Source organism: Microcebus murinus, chromosome 14 (genome assembly GCF_040939455.1).
Source record: "Microcebus murinus isolate Inina chromosome 14, M.murinus_Inina_mat1.0, whole genome shotgun sequence".
Taxonomy (NCBI): domain Eukaryota; kingdom Metazoa; phylum Chordata; class Mammalia; order Primates; family Cheirogaleidae; genus Microcebus; species Microcebus murinus.
Genome location: NC_134117.1, coordinates 36,779,755 through 36,801,508, shown reverse-complemented (window position 1 = coordinate 36,801,508; position 21,754 = coordinate 36,779,755). Strand labels below are relative to the sequence as shown.

The 21,754-nt window shown below is 40.3% G+C and overlaps 1 protein-coding gene across 9 annotated transcripts in view; it reads right to left on the bottom strand.

Annotated features, from left to right (window-relative positions):
• Nucleotides 1–17,875: 17,875 nt before the first annotated feature.
• SGMS1 (sphingomyelin synthase 1) overlaps nt 17,876–21,754 on the bottom strand; it is a 285,202-nt gene continuing 281,323 nt past the window's right edge. For all 9 annotated transcript variants that reach the window (XM_012762881.3, XM_012762877.2, XM_012762875.2 and 6 more), the window contains 2 exons: nt 19,309–19,475; nt 17,876–18,632 (listed from right to left, as the gene is read on the bottom strand). In XM_012762881.3, coding sequence (XP_012618335.1) covers nt 18,453–18,632; nt 19,309–19,475 — 347 coding nt within the window. In that variant the 3' untranslated portion in view covers nt 17,876–18,452. The remainder of the gene's footprint in view (nt 18,633–19,308; nt 19,476–21,754) is intronic.

Here is a 21,754-nt window from a genome sequence, read left to right as displayed (position 1 = left end):
TCATCAAGAGCTGTGTTTCCTTCTCCTTCCTGGCCTTCCCTGAAGTCAGGGTAGCTACGTAAGGAAGATCTGGACAATGGAAAGTAAGCAAAAATGATATGCACTAATTCCACTCTTGGCCTATAAAATCTTCCCCATATATGATCCTCCCTGCCCCTGGGACAGACTTGGAGCGAGAGATCTACCATGATCTTGCAGGGTATGGGAGGAAGAAAGTGAAAAGCCTCCATCAAAATGAATGATCACATGGAAGAAGGCTGCTGACTTTTGCAATTACTTTTAAATTATGGAGGGGAAACATTGGATGCCAACGTAAAAATGTGTTTTTCAAAATTCTTCTAGGGATATGAAGCAAAACGGTTTGAAGACCGCTGTCTACAGAATACAGACTAGCCTCCATAACCAGATATTCACACTCACCCCAGCCCAAGCAAGCCTTTGGCTTTCTATGTGACTCTGATCTCTCTCCTGGTCGTTCTCTCATTCCAGGCATTCAGGTCTCTTTACCATTCTTGAAAGTATCTGTTCTTTCCTGCCTCTGCTCAAACTCTTACCCTCCTCCAAAACACTATCCCAACTACTCCCCTCTTAACTGAATCTTATCTCGCTGCTGAGACAGTTTGAAGACACAGCCGCAAAGTCTCTGATACTTCATCCATCCATCAAGTGGTGGGGATCTGACCTATGTCCTCTCTCTTGAGTCTGTGTAGGTTGTGACTGCTTGCGACTGTCAGGAGAGAATGTGGAAGCGATGCCATGTGACTCTCGAGGCTGGGTCACAGAAGGCCCTGCAGCTACCGCCATGCTTCCTGGAGAATTCAGTTGTAAAACTGTGAGTCACCATGTGAGAAATCTGGAAATCCTGACACTGTCATGCTGGAGAAACCACATATATGTGCTTTGGTCACTGTCCCACTTGTACTCCTCCTTCCAGCCACCCCGACTAAGGTACCAGACGTGTGAACGAAGAAGTAGTCTTAGACCTTCCGAACCAGTCCGTCCACCAGCTGAATATCCTGGAGTGAACTCTGTCAATGCCACATAGAACAAAAGTGTCACCCAGCCAAGCTCTGCTTAAATTCCTGACTCACAAAGTCATGCGCCATAATAAAACGGGGGCTGTTTAAAGTCACTGTGTTTGGGGCAGTTGATTATGTAGCAAGAGATAACTGGAACACCCTCCTTCAGGACCCAAGACAGGGGCCATGTATTTTAAGAAGCATTTTCTGACCATTTTATCCACCTACATTACTGAGTTGTCCAGTCCTTTTTAATTCTGGTCTTGAGTAATTTTTTTCAAAAAATAAGGAGTTGTCCTATTCCACCTGGAGTCCAAGTTGCTTTTATTTCACTATATCTCTTTACAACACCTTATATAATAGGCCTTTGGTGAATGTTCATTGATTGCTAAGAACACTACTCATGTGACATGGGGCATATCTGTAACTGCAAGGTAGATGGGCGGGTCTGGGGGGACAGTCATGCTCCCTAACTGCTTTTGCTTTCTGGGCGCTGGAATCTTGACTGTAATTGTCAGGTAGTATTTGTCCAATCTGGTATTTATTCATGTGTGTACTAAGTGCCTACTGTTTGCCTGGCACTTTTTTAAGCCCCTGTGACAGAGTCATAAACAAGACAAAGTCCTTCTTTTCATCGTGCTTCTATTGTAAATGGAGAAACACAAACAAAAAATAAAATTATGTATAATTTGTTAGGTTATAAGTGCTAAGAAGACTAATGCAAGATGAGAGGTAGGGAAGTTGGTTTGTATAGCATAATATTTTATATAGCATCATCAGTCCTCTCTGATAAGGTAGTATTTCCATAGACAACTGAAGGAAGGGGGAAGAAAGCTGTGAGAGAACAAAACTCATGCTTAGGCCTGGGGGAAAAAACATTATGTAATAGGAAAAAGGAATGACAGCACACAAGTCCCCGACAAGACTGTGCTTGCTAGGTTGCAAGAAGAGGAGATGGCCAGGGTGGCCTAAGCAGACAGAGCAAAAGAAGGAGCAAATCATATGTGGCCAAAATGTACAAGGTGACATTCAGGGGACAGAGGCCAGGAAGGGCCTGGGGAGCAAGGTAAGGACTTTAGTCCTCCCAATGTAAGTCATTAACAATTTTTGAGGAGAACAGTGGGACAATCTGGCTTTTAGAAAACTTATTCTATTATCTACCATCTCTGCAGTACACACTGCAGAGAGCCAAAGTTAGAAGCAGTGAGAATACTTTGGGGCATTTGCAATATCTAAGCAAGAGACTTAGACTAAAAAGCTATAGGTGGAGATGGCGTGAAGTGGTCACAATATCGACATGTTTTGAAGGATTTCCCATGGGGTTTAGGATGTGAGAGAGAAATAGTAGTCAAGAATGATTCCAGGCCTGGTCCGGTGGCTCATGCCTGTAATCCTAGCACTCTGGGAGGCTGAGGCGGGCGGATTACTCAAGGTCAGGAGTTCAAAACCAGCCTGATCAAGAGCGAGACCCCGTCTCTACTAAAAATAGAAATAAATTAATTGGCCAACTAAAAAATATATACAAAAAATAAGCCAGGCATGGTGGCACATGCCTGTAGTCCCAGCTACTTGGGAGGCTGAGGCAGAAGGATTGCTTGAGCCCAGGAGTTTGAGGTTGCTGTGAGCTAGGCTGATGCCACGGCACTCTAGCCAGGGCAACAAAGTGAGCATCTGTCTCAAAACAAAACAAAACAAAAAAGAATGATTCCAAGGCTCTGGACTCAAGAACTGGGGGAAGAGTGTGAACAAAGTAAGTTTGGATTAAGAGAATCAACCCTTGGCTATCTCTGCAAAACAATTCAGGAGGGATTCTTTAACTCAAGACCTTATGAAGATGACTTACTGACATTGGTTGAGAATGATCTAATATCTGTAAAGATGATAATAGACAAAGGTATTTCCCAAAAGGAGACAGGTTTTTAGGTGGTACAGAGTAGACACTTATTTTAATTGTTATGTATTGATTTTGATGTGAATTAGAAATATAAAATATATAGAGTTAGGCTAAAGCAACGTTTTAATGACATCATTTATCATTTAACATGCCAAAACATTAAGTAATAGTACAAATTATAAATGTCATGGGAAAAAAAATCACATCACCTGTATGCTTTGAACTTTGGGAAATATTGATGCTCGAGTTAATACCCAATTAAATTAAGTATCTTTAAGGTCAGTCTCTGCCACCAAGTTTCTTCAGATCCACTCCAAATTCTCATTCTTCTCCAGTTGGCTGATTGCATCTATGATCCCCCCCACCACATTTTTTTCCCCACATGAGGTCTGCTCAGGAGTAGTGTGTCCTATACCAAAAGCCAAAAATAGCCTTTGTAGATTATTCTCACTCCCCGTTTATTTGTAATTGCTCAAAGTTTACTCTTATTGGAGTCCTTATGATTTGATCGATTTCTCGAAAAGAGTTTGCTTTTCTCCAGTGAACTCTGTACAGGGCCAGTTGCTCTCTTAACCCCTCTCCCCAGACAGCTATAAGCTGCAGGCGGCTCTGCCTTCAAACCCCAGCAAGTGGCTCCGTCTGGGTCTGCATGTGGCTCCTGAGCTACCCGTGATTTTCAGTCTTTCAGCTGATGGTGTTCGGTGGGAAGAATCCCATCCTGCTTAGGGTGGAAACTGGAAGGAAGTTATCCCATGAACCGGGACATGGCCCTTGCTACCTACTGCCCCCTTAATTATGTAAGCCTTTCACACTCAATCCCCAAAATGACCCTGTGAAGTAGGTACTATTATTCTACTCATTTTACAAATAAAATAACAACCAAGATTCAAATAGCTGAGTATTCAAAGCCATCTGACCAGTAAGTGACTCACTTATTCTCTGACTCTTTAATTTTCCAACCAGTTCAGTGGGACAATACGCTCTTTGCAGGGTGACTTTTTTATAGTTGCTCCTCCTCCCCAACTTCCCTCGCCCTGCATCCAGCACACCTTGAGGAAAATTCAGTGATTACTGTTTTAGCTAATTATAGGGCTTTTTGCCGTGAGGAGAGGCACGTGCAAGCTGAAAGTATTTGGAGAGAGAATGGGGAAAGAGACCTGCATTGATAACACGGCAGCAAGAGGAGGCTTGGAGGAGCTAGAAGCCAGGGGCAAGAAAGAAACTGGGAGCAAGCGTGAGGGAGGTCTAATTTCATTTTTGTAGAGAATTGGTTTAATTTCTTCCTTAAATGTTTGGTAGAATCATCTACCAGTGAACCCACCCAAGCCTCTAATTTCATTGTTTCATTTCTAATTCTTGTGATGAGTGAGATACAGCCCCATTTCCTCAGGGCCACCCTGATGCTGATAATAATGTTCTGTTTCTCAACCTGGAGGCCAGTTACTCAAGTATACTCAGAAAATTAATCTGTATGTACTTTTCTGTACATGTATAATACCTCAGGAAAGTTAATAAAAAAAATTTCACTCTGTAAAATAAAAAGAGAATCTCTGATTCAAACTGCCTCACACAAGGAAACTTATTAACTCAAGAAACACCAAAAAGTCCAAGAAAGGCACCCCCAGAGTTTGTTAGTTCTGTTTCCAGAGACATCGTTACAGACCCAGGTCCTTTCTAGGTGTCAGCTCTGTCTCCAGAGGTGCAGACGTCCTAAGCACCATACCTAGACACAATCTTGCCCAGAGGAAGCGGGTATTTTCATCAATGTGTCTCTTTTGAAGAGAAGAAAAATTTCCTAGAAGCAGGTCTGGTAACTGATAAAATTAAACATACGTCTACTCTATGATCCATCAATCCTATACCTGGGTATTTATCCATGAGTAATGAAAACATATGTACATACTCACATACACGGGTATGAGCACAGACACACACACACACACACACATATATTCTTTGGAATATGTGTATATTCAATGGAATTTTGCTTCCTAATAAAAAATAAATGACTAATATACAACATCAATGAATCTAAAAATATTATGCAGAATGAAATAAACCAAAGAGAATATATGTGAATGAGTGTGTATATGTGTATATATACACATATAAAATACATGATGGGAAAAAATCTGTAGTGGAAAACAAGGGTAGATTCAGTGGGTATTTACCTGTGGGAGTTGGGGAGTGGCGGGCTGGCCAGCACTGAGTGGAAAGGGGTGGAGGGAACATTCTGGGGAGATAGAAATGTTCTATATTTTGAGAGGTGCTTGGGTTACATAGGTGCATGCATTTGTCAAAATAGCAAATATACACTTAAGATTTGTATATCTCATTATCTATAAATTTTACATCAAAAGAAGAAAAAAACTGTGAACAAATTTTGAATTTTAGTTGATGATATGCATGCCAAAGGATTTAGAGAGAAGTGAACTGAGATCTTGAATTTACTTTGAAATGCATCCAAAAATAAGACTAATTGATAGATAACAAGAGAGACAGATGGGCTGGTACGTGGTAAAGCAAGTGGAGTAAAATGAGATGGTAGATACTGAGTGTGGCCACATGGATTGTCATCGTGAAATTCTGACAAATTTGGCATATGCTAAAAAATTTTCATAATACAGTGTTAGAGGGGGAAAGGGTTTGTACAAAAAAAAAAGGGTTTCAAGGTCAAATAAATCTGGAAAGTAGTAGTTTAATGAAATTTAAGTAGGCTTATTTAAGGAAAGATTTATCAGAGCCTTAAATACACTGATATTCATGCTAATTTTGTGTGTGTGTATTCCCTAACACATTTTTATTTTCCATGAAAATCGAATTGAAAGGCTAGAGAGAACTGGAAACAGAAGACTTTGTGTTCTCTAGTACCTGACACTCACCCTCAGTGGCCACCATTCAACCATTCCTGTCTCCTGGGCTTCAGCTCCAATCCCACTAGCTCGCTTCCCTTCAGTCCCGGGCATATGAAACAAGCTTCTCCAAATCAGAACAGAAACCAGCAGGCCTTGCTAGTGAGCTTGGCTGCCTCTCCTCCTCTGACCTCCTTTCAGCAGCAGGAAGGTTGCCATCCATTCGACATCATTTTTGTCAAGCGAGAAAGACTTGGATCTGGGCCCCTTCATTTCCAACAAGAAAATGGATTTCCTGAGGCCTAGGCAAATTCATTGCTGTTACTGATTCTAATTGGCGATTCAGCCCTGGACATCTTGAGAATTTAAGCCAGTTTTGATAGCCCTGATCTACAGGAAGCCAAATTGTCCCAGTTCTCCATATTTGCCATGTGTTAAAGTGACATTTCAGATACCTTCCCATCTAATTATGGACACTTTTTGTTTGAATTCGCACTTGGTGAATGTTAATAGTATGTGGGGGTTATGTGTGCTGAATACATTGACATTTTCTCTCCTGGAGGAAGAATCGTTTTCTCCCTGTCCTCCCACCCCCAATACATTCTGCGGTGTGTTGGGTGTAATTGGCACGGAGGATTGTGGGACAAGACCTCCTGGCTATATTCCTTCCTTCAATCTCTCTGCCCTCCCGCAGTTGCATCCCTCTGTGCTCAGAAACCAGGAGCCCCAGAGGAAACCTCGTTAGGCAGCCACTCACCCCAGGGGTTTCAGAACATCCACCGTAAGCTGCATGGGAAGGTGATGAAGCTCTGTCAAGTCATCCATCCGGTGCCAGCTCATGAGCACAGGGCTGTGCACCAGGATCTGGTGTCAGAGACACTTCCAAAGGTGACATGTGCCAACAGCACTAATTGGACACAATTCCTTTGCAAGCCATTTGCTGTACATGCTCATCCCTGGAGCCTGTGGAGAAATGGAGCTAGTGAATGACCGCAAGTTCATCTGCCAGTGTCTGGTATGGAGCCCGTGAGGCTCACTGAAATGCTTGTAATGTTACCTGCTGTGAAAAGGAAGTTTGTGCTGGGAACACACTGTGTCCTCACCTCCTACCCCCTGCCAGGGGCCCCTGTCACAGCCAAACACCAGCCAAGGCTCCCTTGGCCAATAAGGCATGTAATGAACACACCTCCCGCAAGCCTGGCAATGGGCTGTGACTACGGCCTCTTCAAACTCAAAGCCAGTCATCGCAGAGAAGGCTTCAAAACAAACACTTCAACAGCCAGATCATGTTTGTTCCATAATGATTTTTGTTTTTTGTTTTTGTTTCCAAAACATCCTAAAATATCAGGGAGCTTTGCTACACATCTCCAAAGGGAAATCATCTTTTCATAGACACAGGCTCTTCAATAAAGACAGAATGTTTAAGAGACAGCTATCCAAGCCAAAAAAAAAAAAAAAAAAAAAAAAGACTCATTAAAAAAGAATGAGAAGAAAGCAATTGACTAAAACATAGAAAATATTGTACACCTAACTTTGACCAAGCATTATGCACAGTAACATAGGCAGAGTATTCATTCTGGACTATAGTCACTTGACATTTTCTCCTAGTGTTCTAAGTTCCTTCTAAGCAATTATAGTTGTTACTAACCAATGTTGCTGGCAATTCTTTCCCGTGTACCAGCTCAGGATGTACCCACCTGCTCTCAGACTACTATAGTAGAAGAAAGAAAGAAAGAAAAGAAAGAAAGAAAGAAAGAAAGAAAGAAAGAAAGAAAGAAAGAAAGAAAGAAAGAAAGAAAGAAAGAAAGAAAGAAAGAAAGAAAGAAAGAAAGAAAGAAAGGAAGGAAGGAAGGAAGGAAGGAAGGAAGGAAGGAAGGAAGGAAGGAAGGAAGGAAGGAAGGAAGGAAGGAAGGAAGAAAGAAAGAAAGAAAGAAAGAAAGAAGCCTGAACAACATAGCGAGACTCCATCTTTATGAGAAATAAAAAAAAAAATCAACCTGGTGTGGTGGTATGCACCTGTAGTCCCAGCTACTCGGGAGACTGAGCCAGGAGGATCACTTAAGCCCAGGAATTGAAGGTTGCAGTGAGCACTGCACTCTAGCCCAAAGACAAGAAAGAAAGAAAAGAAAGAAAGAAAGAAAGAAAGAAAAGAAAGAAAGAAAGAAAGAAAGAAAGAAAGAAAGAAAGAAAGAAAGAAAGAAAGAAAGAAAGAAAGAAAAAAGAAAAGAAAAGCAAGGGAAGGGAAAGAGGAAGAGGAAGGAGAAGGAGAAGGGAAATTAAGGGAAAGAAAAAGAAGAGGAGAAGAGAAGGAAGGAAGGAAGGAAGGAAGGAAGGAAGGAAGGAAGGAAGGAAGGAAGGAAGGAAGGAAGGAAGGAAGGAAGGAAAGAAAAGAAAAGAAAAGAAAAGAAAAGAAAAGAAAAGAAAAGAAAAGAAAAGAAAAGAAAAGAAAAGAAAAGAAAAGCAAGGGAAGGGAAGGGAAAGAGGAAGAGGAACGAGAAGGAGAAGGGAAATTAAGGGAAAGAAAGAGGAGAGGAGAGGACAAGGAAGGAAGGAAGGAAGGAAGGAAAGAAAGAAAGAAAGAAAGAAAGAAGAAAAGAAAAGAAAAGAAAGAGAAAGAAGGAAAAGAAAGAAAAAGAAAGGAAGGAAGGAAGGAAGGAGGGAGGGAGGGAGGGAAGGAAGGAAGGAAGGAAGGAAGGAAGGAAGGAAGGAAGAAAGAAAGAAAGAAAGAAAGAAAGAAAGAAAGAAAGAAAAAGAAAGAAAGAAAGAAAGAAAGAAAGAAAGAAAGAAAGAAAGAAAGAAAGAAAGAAAGAAAGAAAGAAAGAAAGAAAGAAAGAAAAGGAAGAAGGTATTTAGGAACAGATATGGAGTTTGGGCTTTGCTTTAATGCTAAGTTTTTGTCAAATAAACTATTTTTCTTGCTACAGGCTTATTTCTAATCATAAGGACCACCTCTACTTGGAGTTCAGGACTACTGGAAAGAAATATCTGGCAACCTCATTTTCTTAGTCTAAAATTTCCCAATATACAGGAAGCCTTAATAGTCATGAAATTGCCTGAAAGGAATTTGCCATCAGTCTATGGAGATGGTATTTTAGATATTCTTTGCTAATCTCAGTCAGAATGACCCATACACCTGACTTACTGATTTCTGTATCAAGAGAAAATGAAACTCTGAGAGAGTTCTAGTAGGAAGGAAACTAAAACATTGAAAAAGTGAACAATACTTGGGGAAGAGTGGCACCTATGGATAGTGAAGAGAAGCTGAGCAGTAGCTTTAGGTCCATGTCAGGGATCACCTCCATGCTCTCCTTGGGGGCTGTACTGTCAGACTATGGGATGGCCAGGCCCCGGGTCTCAGTGTGGACATTCTTACATTTATGTGTCTAAGGCTGGGTTTTATGAACATTAGACAAATACAGAATACAACTTCCAGGATACTAACATGTCCTTTTGCGGAAGGCTTGTCTACAGTCTGGAGCAGAAGTAGGAATCCTACGGATGGTTCTCAAGACTCTCCTAAAGAAAAGTCATTCAACAAATTTGAGAACATGCCCTGAGCACCATGCAAGGCACAGCAGGGAAACAATCTAAGGGGGAACTAGACACACTGAGCAACTAACTCATTAGACTTTTATCACTACAAATTCTCCCTCCTCATCTGGGCTTAATCAGTAAGTTTTCTCTTGAGTTCTTTTATAAAATCTCTATTAAAAATTGGATTAATGGGATATTCTGGTTGATCAAAATTTCCAGTTTAGGGCTTATTCAGCAAACCTTTTTTAAACAGAAAGGTCTTTCTAAAATATCTATTTTCTGCTTTCAGAAACAGCAGAGTGAAAGCATTTAATTATTTCCTTGGTGGATAGAGGATGTTCCAATGTCTGAACATGGATGTTCTTTGTCCAACACTAAAGATATACGCACAGGTGTCAAATTTCAAGAGCAAGCCCAGGGCATTCCTAGGAGAAATTTTGTTTTTTTAAGGAAGAAATAATTCCGTGTATGGTGTATTTCTTGTAGTTTCCCTTCTTAAAATTCAAATAATTTGGTAGAGTCCTCATTGATTGATTTTTACTTTACTACCCTTTGCAAATAACTCAGATTGTAAGCTTTTACGAGGGCAGGCACTCTTCTCTGTTTTGTTTATCACCAGCTCCCAGTGCTAACACAAAAACATTTACTGAATGAATAGAGGGAGTCGAAGAGAGAGGGAGGAGATGATTAATGTATAAATGATTGGAGGAATGAATGGTTAGCCTTGAAATTCACAGGGTTCTGTGGCCAACTTCAAACTTGGACATCCCTTGTTGGCAGACTATTTTTATCTGTTTATTATCCAAGGATGCGACTGATGATAATTTGCAAAATCCCAAGGGCCTAAGACGCAAACTAATACAAAGGTTAACAAAGCAAAAATCAAAGATTTTGACGCCTCCACCCTCCGAAAGAAAAAAAGCAGAACTATCCACAACCACAAAACCCCATGAAGCACTGTATTTACAAGCGCTCTACAAAGTTAGCCACAAGAGGACACTAGAGGCTGCTGGTAAAAGTGTCATGCTGGGAGCTGGGCAATCCTTAGGGTTCCATCATGTGATCTCAAAGGGTTTTTTTTTTTTTTTTTTCTTGTTTTTTCTTTTAAGCCCCCAACCAGATTTTAAATTTGCCACATTGACAGTAAAACCACAAAATGATGTTCTATTATACTTCTCACTACCAATCAACCTTGCATAAAAAGCCTGGTGTATTGGGCTACCACAGAGCCACGAAGCAGTGCCATGTTCCCACCCATTATCACGAGAGACTTCTATTACCCAGGCAGTGACAATCCACAGAGGCCCAGTGAGAGTGGATATCTGATCATCGAAATTCTTGAGAGCTTCTGAGGAAGGAATTATACATCAGTCTAGAGCTGATTTAAACTTATTTCCACAAAAGCTTTTATTAAGCAGAAAGAATTAAACAGAATTAAACTAACAGAAAGAATTAAAAAAGAAAGAAAGAAAGAATTGGGGCTAAAGAGAAAATAGGGAAAAAAAGATAAAAAACCAAGGGTACAAATGAATACTCTAAAATTCTGTATAGCTGTTAAGGACGAACAACTTAGTCTAATAAATCTTAGTCTAATAAATTAGACTCAGATTTCCAAACACCAAAAAACACAATCGGTAAAAAATTTAATGTCCGTGAGATAGAAAACAATAGGTTACAGAGAAGAAATTCAATTCTCCTTGATACTACGGCTAAGAAAGATCCTTGCCTACAGGATATAATATAGTATGTAGTAAACACAAGGACCAAATAATTTCTTATAACGGTCTTCAATGAAGTGTTTGTTTTTTTTTTAGTTTTGTTCCATTTTTTTAAAACTTAAAAGATGCATTGTTATTCATTGAGTTTTAAAAGAGCCACAGTTGACAGTCTGTCCCGTTGGAGGGGTGGTGATGGTGGTGGCATAGAATATCTTAGGGGAATTGACTTTCCTTCACAAAATTCTATTTAGGTAGTAAACGTTACAACTGGGCTTCTGATAAAAATGCAGTAGCTCAGCTTGTGGACTTCTATTTTAACTCTGTGCCACAGATACTCTCCACACCAATTAAAAGGCAGATCCATTTCTGCCTTTTGACAATCTAAAGGGAAAGGACAGAACTGACACTCTGAGATTCAGATGTCCACCAAACACTCTGACATATTCTGAAGTAAAGATAGCATTGACATTGCCAGAGGCGGCCCCGGACATCCGGCTGTGGGCAGTGCTAAGAGGCCGGAATCCCACCACACAGGAAGCTCACTCAGAGGATGGAACTCGCCTTTTTCAACAAATGTTGCTACACTTCAGCATATATTCATGGCACCCAGCATTGTATTTTGGGGTATTTGGGGGTTCCATTTTTAACTAAGTCTCTTGAGAGATACTAATTTTTCCCTGATGAAATTATTTCTAGAATGTACATTTTTCATAGAGCTGTATATCCCCATCTGGCTTGTGTAAGTTAATAGCTGTTCACAATGCACATGAGCTCATTAAAGGCTCCAACAAGTCTCACAGTTAAGAAACTTAGAGAACGGCCTCAAAGTTCCCAATGCATGCTAGTTAGAAGATACCCGAATGAATCTCCTCCATTCTCCACTCCAGTGTTAATTTTTTCTCGTGTTCTTCTAGACATCTGTGTTGAGAGTTGGAAGTCATTAAAGCAGACTGATAGATGTTTTTAGCTCTTCAACTGGTAGGACATAAACTTGTGCATCCAGTCATTAGAGACACTCTACAGATAACTGCTTATTTATTATCTCCCACATTTATCTGACCATGAAAACTGTGTCACCAAGGTCTTCTGCTTGCAGCTTCTACATATAAAGAGCTTGGGAGTCATCACTACCACCCTCACAATAAGGAAAAGCTAGACAAGCTGAAAAACAAACATTCTTGGACACATCACAGAACTGAGGTCATAGGTCCAAAAACCATGCCCCAATCTGGAGAGACAGGTGCATCCAGTCATGGCCAAGATCTGCTCACTTGGAGCAGAAGCTGGCAGGGCCACGGACCAAGAGGAACATCTACGCGATAACTAACTGATGGACTGTGGAGGCTGCTCCTCCTGCCCCGGCCCCTTGTAGCTTTCCCATCTGACGTAGGGAGAAAAAACATAGGCAACAGGGGTCAAGGCTTCAAGGAAATAGACTGGGGATGCTACAGTCAGGGAAAAGAGTCAGGGATGGGCAAAGGGTGGGTTTAATACCACACTTGTGAAGTCCAAGCCTGGAGAAACCGGCCCAACAACGGGCTGAGATTCACAACTTGGCTTCAAGATGGCTGACCAGAGGTACCTGGTACTTGCCGCCTCCACAAAGTAGAACCAAGATAGCGAATAGATAATCACTCTTTGAATAGATCACTTAAGGGAAAACATTGGCATTCCACAGAGAAGTGACAAGAAATATCTAAAGGAAAGAAGGAAAGGGCTGCCTGCTCAGCATGATCAGCTGAGGTCTTGAAGAGGCTCCCCAATGTGGGGAAAGGGTGAGTGAGTGACCCCCGCAGTCCACATTCCCACTGCAGACTTCTGCAGTTTTTCCACAGGAGAGACCCTTGGCCCACACGGGCCCGAGACTAACATAGAGACCTGCCAGGAGACGGTGCACTGCACTGCTCCAGTGAGGGCGCTCACAACGGATCCCACACCCCTGCACCGAGTCCTAAGCAGCGACAGCAAGGGGCCATCTTGAGAGCCTGCACTGCAACAGACTGCATCCAGCCCTAGCGCCCAACAGCCCCTGCATGTCCACATCACTGGAACCCCAGTGACACCCCCACAAGCAGCAGGGCACTGCTGCAGGCTGCTGCCACCACTGGCACCAACCCCGCTGCCCTCAGGAACACGGGCACTATGAATTTAAAAGTGCTCTAAGGAAAGGTTAGCTTGTTTATATAGCTGAAGCATGTGCTCCTCAGCCATCTGGTTATAATTGCTGCCACTGAAAGAAACCCCACCTTCCCAAGGAGCAGGGGCGCAACAGTCACTGCCGCCCCCACCCGAGTATTCCACCAGGCGATTGGGGATCACCCGGCCCCCTCCAACCACCGCCAGCACCCACATGCACCACTGAGGGGCCCGAGGACACGCCTGCTTGGCCTAGCTCTACGCCCTTAAGTGCCCGAGCACACTGGCTGGGGGCCTGTGGATTGCCCTGCCCCATCCACCGCTGTTGGCACTTGAGCACTCTTCCCAGGGACCTGAGGACAAACCCACCCAACCTGCCACTACTTCACATCTGGCACCCACTTGCACATGTCACCTGTGGGCCTGGGCACTGGCCCTCCCAGCCTTATGCAGCCACTGCCAACATGAGCATGTTACCACTTGGGAGCCAGAGGATTGTCCCAACACTGCTACTGCCCTTACCCACACCATGCCCACTGCCCAGGGGCCTGAAGACCCACTCACTTGTCTGGCCCACCACTACTACTGCCAGCACTCAAGCAAAACACCTGGAGGCCCAAGGATCAGCCCACCTGGACTTACTAATACTGGTGCCAGCATATGTCACCCCGAGGCCCAAAGACAGTCACACTCAGGCAGCTGGTGCCACCTCTGGGGAATGAAGACTGGCTCACTCTATCTTCAGCAAAACTTTACCACATCCTCCACTAACCACCACACCCTAAACCACTGAAGAAATCACAGATATTACTGATATTGTTTATAGCCAAAGAAATCATATGGAGACTACACTCCTATGTGCAACCTGAGTCAAAGCCAAAGTGCCCCATCCAACCAGCATCACAGATTTATACTCAGGAAAATATCCTCCCTATGAAAAGAAATTGAAAAAATTAGAAGAAGCAACTGTTATACCAGATGTGTAGACAGCAACATAAAGACACAGGAAATAGCAAAAAGCAAGAAAATATGACACCTCCAAAAGAATACAATAATTCTCCAGTCACAGATTCCAAATGAAAGAAATGTAGGAAATCTCAAAGAATTCAAAATAATGATATTAAATAAACTCAGTGAGATAAAAAGAAAACTCAGAAAAAGAATACAAAGAAATCAGAAAAACAATTCAAGATATGAATGGGAAAATTACCAAAGAGATAAATATAAAAAAGAACCAAACAGTAATTGTGGAACCTAAAAAAGCACTGAATGAAATAAAAGAATATATTTGGAAGCTTCAACAACTGACTAGCAGAAGAAAGAATTTCAGAACTTGAAGACAGGTCTCTTGAAATAACCCAGGCAGATAAAAATAAAGAAAAAGAGAATAATGGAGAATGAACAAAGCCTACATGACATATGGGACACCATAAGGCAATCAAATATTCGACGTTTTGGAGCCTCAGAAGGCAAAAAGAAAAAGGAAGGGTTTAGAAAACCCATTTAATGAAACAATAGCTGAAAATTTCCCAAGTCTAGCACAAGAATTTAGACATCCATAAACAGGAAGCTCAGAAATCCTCAGCTAGAATTCAAAAAGGTCTTCTCCATGGTACATTATAGTAAAACTGTCAAATGTCAAAGACAGGGAGAATTCTAAAAACAGCAAGAGAAAAGTGTCTAGTCACTTACAAGGGAAGCCCCATCAGATTAACAGTGGATTTCTCAGCAGAAACCTTACAGGCCAGGAGAGAATGGGATGATATATTCAAAGTGCTAAAAGAAAAAAAAAAAAAAAAAACTTGTCAGAAAAGATACTATTAATATGCCCAGTAAAGTCATCCTTCATAAATGAAGGCAAAATAAAGTCTTTTCAAGACAAGCCAAAGCTGAGGGAATTCATCACCACTAGACTGGCCCTGCAAGAAATGCTTAAAGGAGTCCTACACTTGCAAGTGAATGGATATTATCTACCATTATGAAAACACATAAAAGTATGAAACTCACTGGTAGAGCAAATATACAATTGAGGAAGAGAAAAGACTCAAATACTACAGAAAACCACCAAACCACCATGATAAACAATAAGAGAAAGAAACAAAGAATAGACAAATCAACCAAAATCAACTAATAAAATAACAGGAATATGCCCTCACATATCAATAATAACCTTGAATGTAAACAGATTAAACTTACCACTTAAAAGACAGAGACTAGCTGTATGGTTAAAAAAAATTACCCAACTATATGCTAGCTACAAGAATCAATCATAAAATGCTCAAAACTAGAGGAAGACAGGGAAACAGTGGAGAAGAGAACTAATCCAACAAACGGATGAGTAGATATTCATTCAATTACATCAATTGTTATTTTAAGTGTGAAAGGTCCTTCTGATGGCAAGGATCACTTAACTTCCTTCTGACTTGTATTCTGAACTAGTGTTTTAGGTGCTGATAAACAGAACATCAAGTGAACAGTTTTGATTAGTTCAAAGCAAGTCTCTTTACCTCAGGAGAAACAGAAAAAGGATATTAACATCTAGTGATCCAAGCAGCATGTTTCCTAGTTAATTCAAAAACCTGGTTGACTCTTTGTACATTGGTGGTCAAATTAAGGTTGGTATGCACTCTCATTTCACATGGCATTTATTAAGTTTATGAGACATAATATTTATCAAATTATCAATTTTAGTATGTGCCTGGGACAGAAAACACACAGCAATTAGCGTACTGGCAAAAGTCTCCTCTCACACCTTAGGGTGTGAATTTCTTGCTACTCAGTCCAAAGTCAGAGTCATTCTACTTAGCCTTACTACCATAGGCAGAGATCTCTCACTGCATACTTACTGAAGAGTTTATGAAAGTGCACAGTATTGGTGGGGGTGGGGGAAGGGTGGTGAGTTAGACTCCCATTAGATTTTCACCACTTACCAGTTGCAAATTATTTAATGTATCTGAGTCACCTTGGTATTGGTAGTAGGTAGACAGCAAGGGACTTCTGGCCCTTCTAGGGACAAAGGCAGGCACCTAAGCAATTGCTACATCTGGGGAGGAGGGAACACCCTACCAATCTGCCAATCAGAACTTAGCACCCCAACTGCAAAAGAATGCAGAGGATTCTCTAGCCCATAGGTCAAGCAGCACAGGTACAATGGAGTTCAGAAGGTGATATAGGACAATCTAAGGCTAGTTATCATATCATTCGCTTTAATCTACATTGCGGTTCACCCTCCCAAATGGGCTTTCAGAGAGGCTCATGGGAGATCTGCATGCATAGCAAGACTCAGGTCATATATAACTCCCAACTGTCCATCAAAGTGGTTGGAGGGTGACTCTGATCCACAGGAGGGCCCAATCCAGGCACTATAAAACAACACCCCAGACCATACACAAGGCCTTTTTTGTTATAAGGGGTCCATTCATCGTCTGTGTTAAATGAATCTTGCTCTTGCTCTATAATACTATCTTTTTTCCCCTTAATAAACCTCATTACATGCTTACCTTACTTTCCGGGTGACTGGCCATTCTTTGGCCAAGAGCACACCAAGAAATAATATTGTCAGACTGCTGACCTGACAAAAATACATTTTAAGGAACCGCAAGAGGAAAAACAAAACCAAGTTAATTATCAAAAATCCAACATTGAACATACGAAGTCAGTGAAGAAATTCCGAAACCCATTTTCTATCTTGCTTTAATAGTTCACTTATGGCTTTTGTGAAGAATGTGAACACACTAGAAATAATAGCCATTTATTTTAAGTATCAGTTTTTATTAAAAAGTGCATTTTGATTAATTTATGATCTAGGTAAGCTATAAGATATCAGTATATTCTCTGGAATAATAACTTTACAAAGATTTAAAACAAACAAAATTTTAAAAGCCTTTTTATTTCCTTCACCATTATTGTTTTACGATACAAATATCACCTTGTGAATACACAAAAAAACCCTACGGAAGATAATTCTGCTGCACGTAAAATACAGAATGGATATATATACTTCTTCATTCTTAAAAAACTATTTTGTTCTCCACGTTGGCAAGTATAGAATAGAATACTTCCCCAAACATACATATGTTAGGAGTAAAACTTAGAGTTACATGCAGTTTCTGCACAAATATATTTTAAAGAAATAGATCTCTTTTTTGTTGTTCATCAACAAAATTGTCATGAGAGTATGGATAACTAATTTATAGCTTTCAAGTTTTAGGTAAGTGATCATTTTCAAAACTCTCTGTTAAAAAAAGATATTCATGGCTGTTTTCATTGAGTAGTTAAAATTGAACTACCAAATAGACAATAAAATAATTTAAGTGGTACATGTCATTGCTTCCTGTTCACAATATGTGAACAGGCTCTGATGCTCCAATTAACATCCTCATTCTTTAATTCACTGCAACTTTAAAACTGTAAGCAGTCTTCTGATTTAATTTAGCTATAAATGCAAAATTTAGTAGTGTATACATACATTTATATTTTCTTGGAATACTTTATTTTAAATAAAAACATTTAAGATTGCCTACTGACCATACAATCAAGACAAGAAAGGCACTAGAAACATAGACAAATTTCTCTCCCAAGACGCATTTTTAAATTTTAACTCTCTTCTCTCTGACATGTAAAAATCTTTAAATTTGGTTTCATAACATCATTTTGAAAAATAAAGTTAGGAAATACTTAGAAAATCACTTTATAACAGAATCTTTTTTTTTTTTTTTGCACTTTTTGACACACTGTCTCTGCTGATTTTACAAAACCCAAAGTTACCAAACCTTTCTGTGTCTGTCATTTTTATTTGAATATCGGTGCAACAGGTAGAAAGATTTCAGAATCAAACCCCATTCAGGTACTTAGAAACCTTCATAGAGACATTTGCTAGAAAATGGCTTACAGCCCAATCTTTGGGGCAAGAGATATGAAAAGTATGTTTTCCCAAGAAAATAATACACTTTATTTCCAGATGTGACTGGAAAGACCAGAACTTATGATATAAAAGCTTACATTTATGCTGTTGCATCATATACAAAGGAACGTGGTGGTTGTGGGTTATGTAAATCCCAAACTTATGAACAGGAAATGTGTACAGTGCATGATAGGTTAAATTTTTCTTTATTGTTGTCCAACTCAGGTCCTTTGGAGAGAAAAAAAGATCACAGTGCTGACCAGGTAACTCAATAGGTTAAGTCAAGGTAACCATTGAAAGATAATAGGATTAGGGAGGTGTTTATTTTATGGCATCTTCTCTCATGGAGTTCTTAGCACTTCGGACGATTCGTCTTTCCCCCACTTTGTACAGCTGTTATGTGTCGTTCACCAGCCGGCTGTATTTGACTTGCCTACCGAGGTGGACGACTGGCCAGGGGAAAGGCCAATGGTAAGATCGAGGTACGATTCCTTGGACATTCTTTTCAAAGTACTGAAATGGCCTGTACCACCACACCCTGGCCAGGAGGTTCATCTGGGAAGCTTCCTTTAGCACCTGAGACAACAAAGAAACACACATACTTTTCTCACAATCTTTTACTTTAAGTTCAAATACTTCCCATGTTAAAATTCCCAAAGGTCCCCAGACTGGCCCCACGCCCACCCCACATCCCAGCTTCTCTCTCACAGCACCATTCTGCACTCTGCACTCGTCTGCAAGCTGGGCTGCACCTCAGTACAAAAAGCACCCCGGTTCTGGGAGGGAAGGGAGAACTGTGGCTCACTTGTCTCTTGCTTATCAATAAACACCTCAGCCTCGTTTAGCTCTTTACTCTTTTACACTAAAAATGGGAAAACTTAATTAACTGTTGTTAAGTAGTAAGCTAGTGATGGGCCCAGGACAGAGAGAAGAGGGTAGAAATGCATGTCAAGCAACAGGTGGATGGACACAGGCTTAGAAAATACTTTCCATGGACAATGAGAGTGTGATACTTGTTCTAGAAGGAAGCAATCTCCTATGTCATTATATTAATATACTTTTCTCATCTCCATTCTGAAGAGCATCGATGTCACAAAAGACAACACAATCTTAGCTGACTACCCCTAAGGCAGAGAAGCTCAAGACATCCACGTATTCTTGGTATCCCCTCCTCTCCCTACCCTCCACCCCCAAACCAGCACTGCCAGCCCAGGAGCAACAGAAGCCAGAATCAAATGGGGGCAAAACTCACTTGCTGATTGGCCATAGTGTGATACCACCAGAAGAGTCTCGTGGTGATGTAATATGCCACCACCACGTCCACAGTGTAGTGGTCATGCGCTAAGAGGATACAGAAGATTCCAACTACGCTGAGAAGCCAGCAGATCCAGTGATACCACCAGAGCCGTCGAGGGGAATCTGAAAAGACAAGAAATTGTGATATCCCATTATTCAAGTAATACTAAAGGCACCTGTACCCATGCCTCTAATACTGCTTCTGAATCAATTACCTTTGGTCTTTCCCTCCAAAAATAGATCTCTTGGGCTAGCAAATCTAAGGGCTTTTGCTTATCTGTAACTAAGGTTAGAATAGAAACAACTTTTTATGAAGTGATTATCCAGCAATAGTAATTCACATTTGTTTATTACATGTTTCATACAATCATAAACACAGTTTAAAAGATGAATCTAATCAAATAAGGATAGGTTAATGCAATATGCTCCATTTAAAAAAACTGTCCATTGACATTTAATTAAATTTACTTGTGGCTAATCTGGGTTAATGCTCTATACAAAAATCAATACCTATTAGTCCAATGACCCTTACATAAGGATTAAGCAGTTATAAATGATACATCTGTCTCATCTGCTTTCCAAGTTCTGCAAGTAAGATTAGTACACACTAATCTGAAAGTCTTTGGGATTTCCTCTTCTCAAATACAAATAGTTTTCTTTTGAATCCAAATGCCTGATAATTCTAGTCCAAGCGCTCCCCAAAAGTAGGACAGTGTCAGATAAACACTTGTCTGTACCCTCATTTAGGAAATCACCCACGGGAAACACCAAAATCCCTATTAGTGCAGGCCTTTCTGCCTTGCATTCTCAATGAATAGAAATTCATTCCTCTTGTTGCTTCTTACATAAAAAAAAAAAAAAAAAAAAAAAAAAAAAAATTCACAGGGTCTGAAATTTTAGGCAAAACATTTGAATGCAATCTACCCTTCCACATCACGCAGGCTTTTAATGAATTCTCAAGAGGTCCAAGAATCTGTCATTCATTCAACCAATATTCACTGAGCATCTTATATGCCTGGGACAGGCATAGCTCTAGCACCTGGATCAATTAACAAATAGGCAAAGAGCTTGCCTTTGTGGGGAGATCCCTTCCAGTAAGCAACAGAGACAAGAGATAATAATTATAATAAATAAGGAAATTATACACTATGTTAGTGTATAATTAAATATGAAATATCGATTTTGTATTAATAGTTTATGTCTTAAACAAGAAGCAGTACAATTAATCAAAGTATGTGCCTAAACTATCAACACAGTTTTGTCATTTTAATGGTAGCTTGTTTATGTCAACAGTGAAGAAGTCTGGAGAATGAACAGCTTGTTAAGAATTGAATATTTTTCCTTGTAAGAAGTGGTCCAAAGTCTGCAAGAAGTGGTAGTCAGTTGGTGCAAGGTCTGGTGAATGTAGTGGAGTTTCTAAGCCTAGCCTCTGCAGTTTGAACAATGTTGTTTGTGCGACATGTGGTTAAGCACTGTCTTGTAAGAAGATTGGCCTGTCTCTATTGATCAATCTTGGCTGCTTCATCTCAAGCATCCTCATCATTTCATCTATTGGTTGTAGTAGGCATCTGCTGTAATCGATTGACCAGGTTTCATGCAGCTGTAGTGAATAATAACAGCACTGGACCACCAAACAGACACCATTAGCTTTATTTTGGACTGTGTTTCAGCATTTTATCTTTATCCAACCATTGTGTCGAATGCTTGCAATTGTCAAAAAGAATCCATTTTTCATCACATGTGATAATACGCTATAGAAATGATTTGTCTTTATGTCATGACAGCAAAGAAAGGCAAGTTTTGAGATGATTTTTTTGATGCTGTTTAATTTATGTGGTCCATCCAACTTTTTTGTGTTGCCAATTTGTTTTAAATGACCTAATATAGTTGGCATGGTAACATCAAACCTTGTTGTTAATTTATACATACGATGAGATGGATTTGCTTCTACCAAAGCTTTGAGCTCATTATTATTCACCTTGGTTTCAGGTTGCCCACGTGGATCATTTTTAAGATTAAAATCACCAAAATGGAACTTTTCAAATCATTGAAATCAAATCATTAGTCACATCTTTTTCAAACACTTTGTTGATATTTTGAGCTGTCTGCACAGTATTGGTTCCACAATGGAACTCATATTTGAAAATAACACAAATTTTTGACGTATCTGTGGTTTTACAAAAATTGTTTTAAAAAAACTTTGAAAGATAATCACAAGTCCAACTGTGTGTTTGAAGGACTCAGGATGTACCTTCACAATAAAAACAAAACAAGCAGCATCAGAGTGAAATGACAAGGATATTAACTGCCAAACTTAGTACTTTAGGAAATCAGACATTTCATAAATGTAACAACCTAATAAAAAAGATGAGTTGGATAAGAGGGAGCAGGAACAGAGGGAG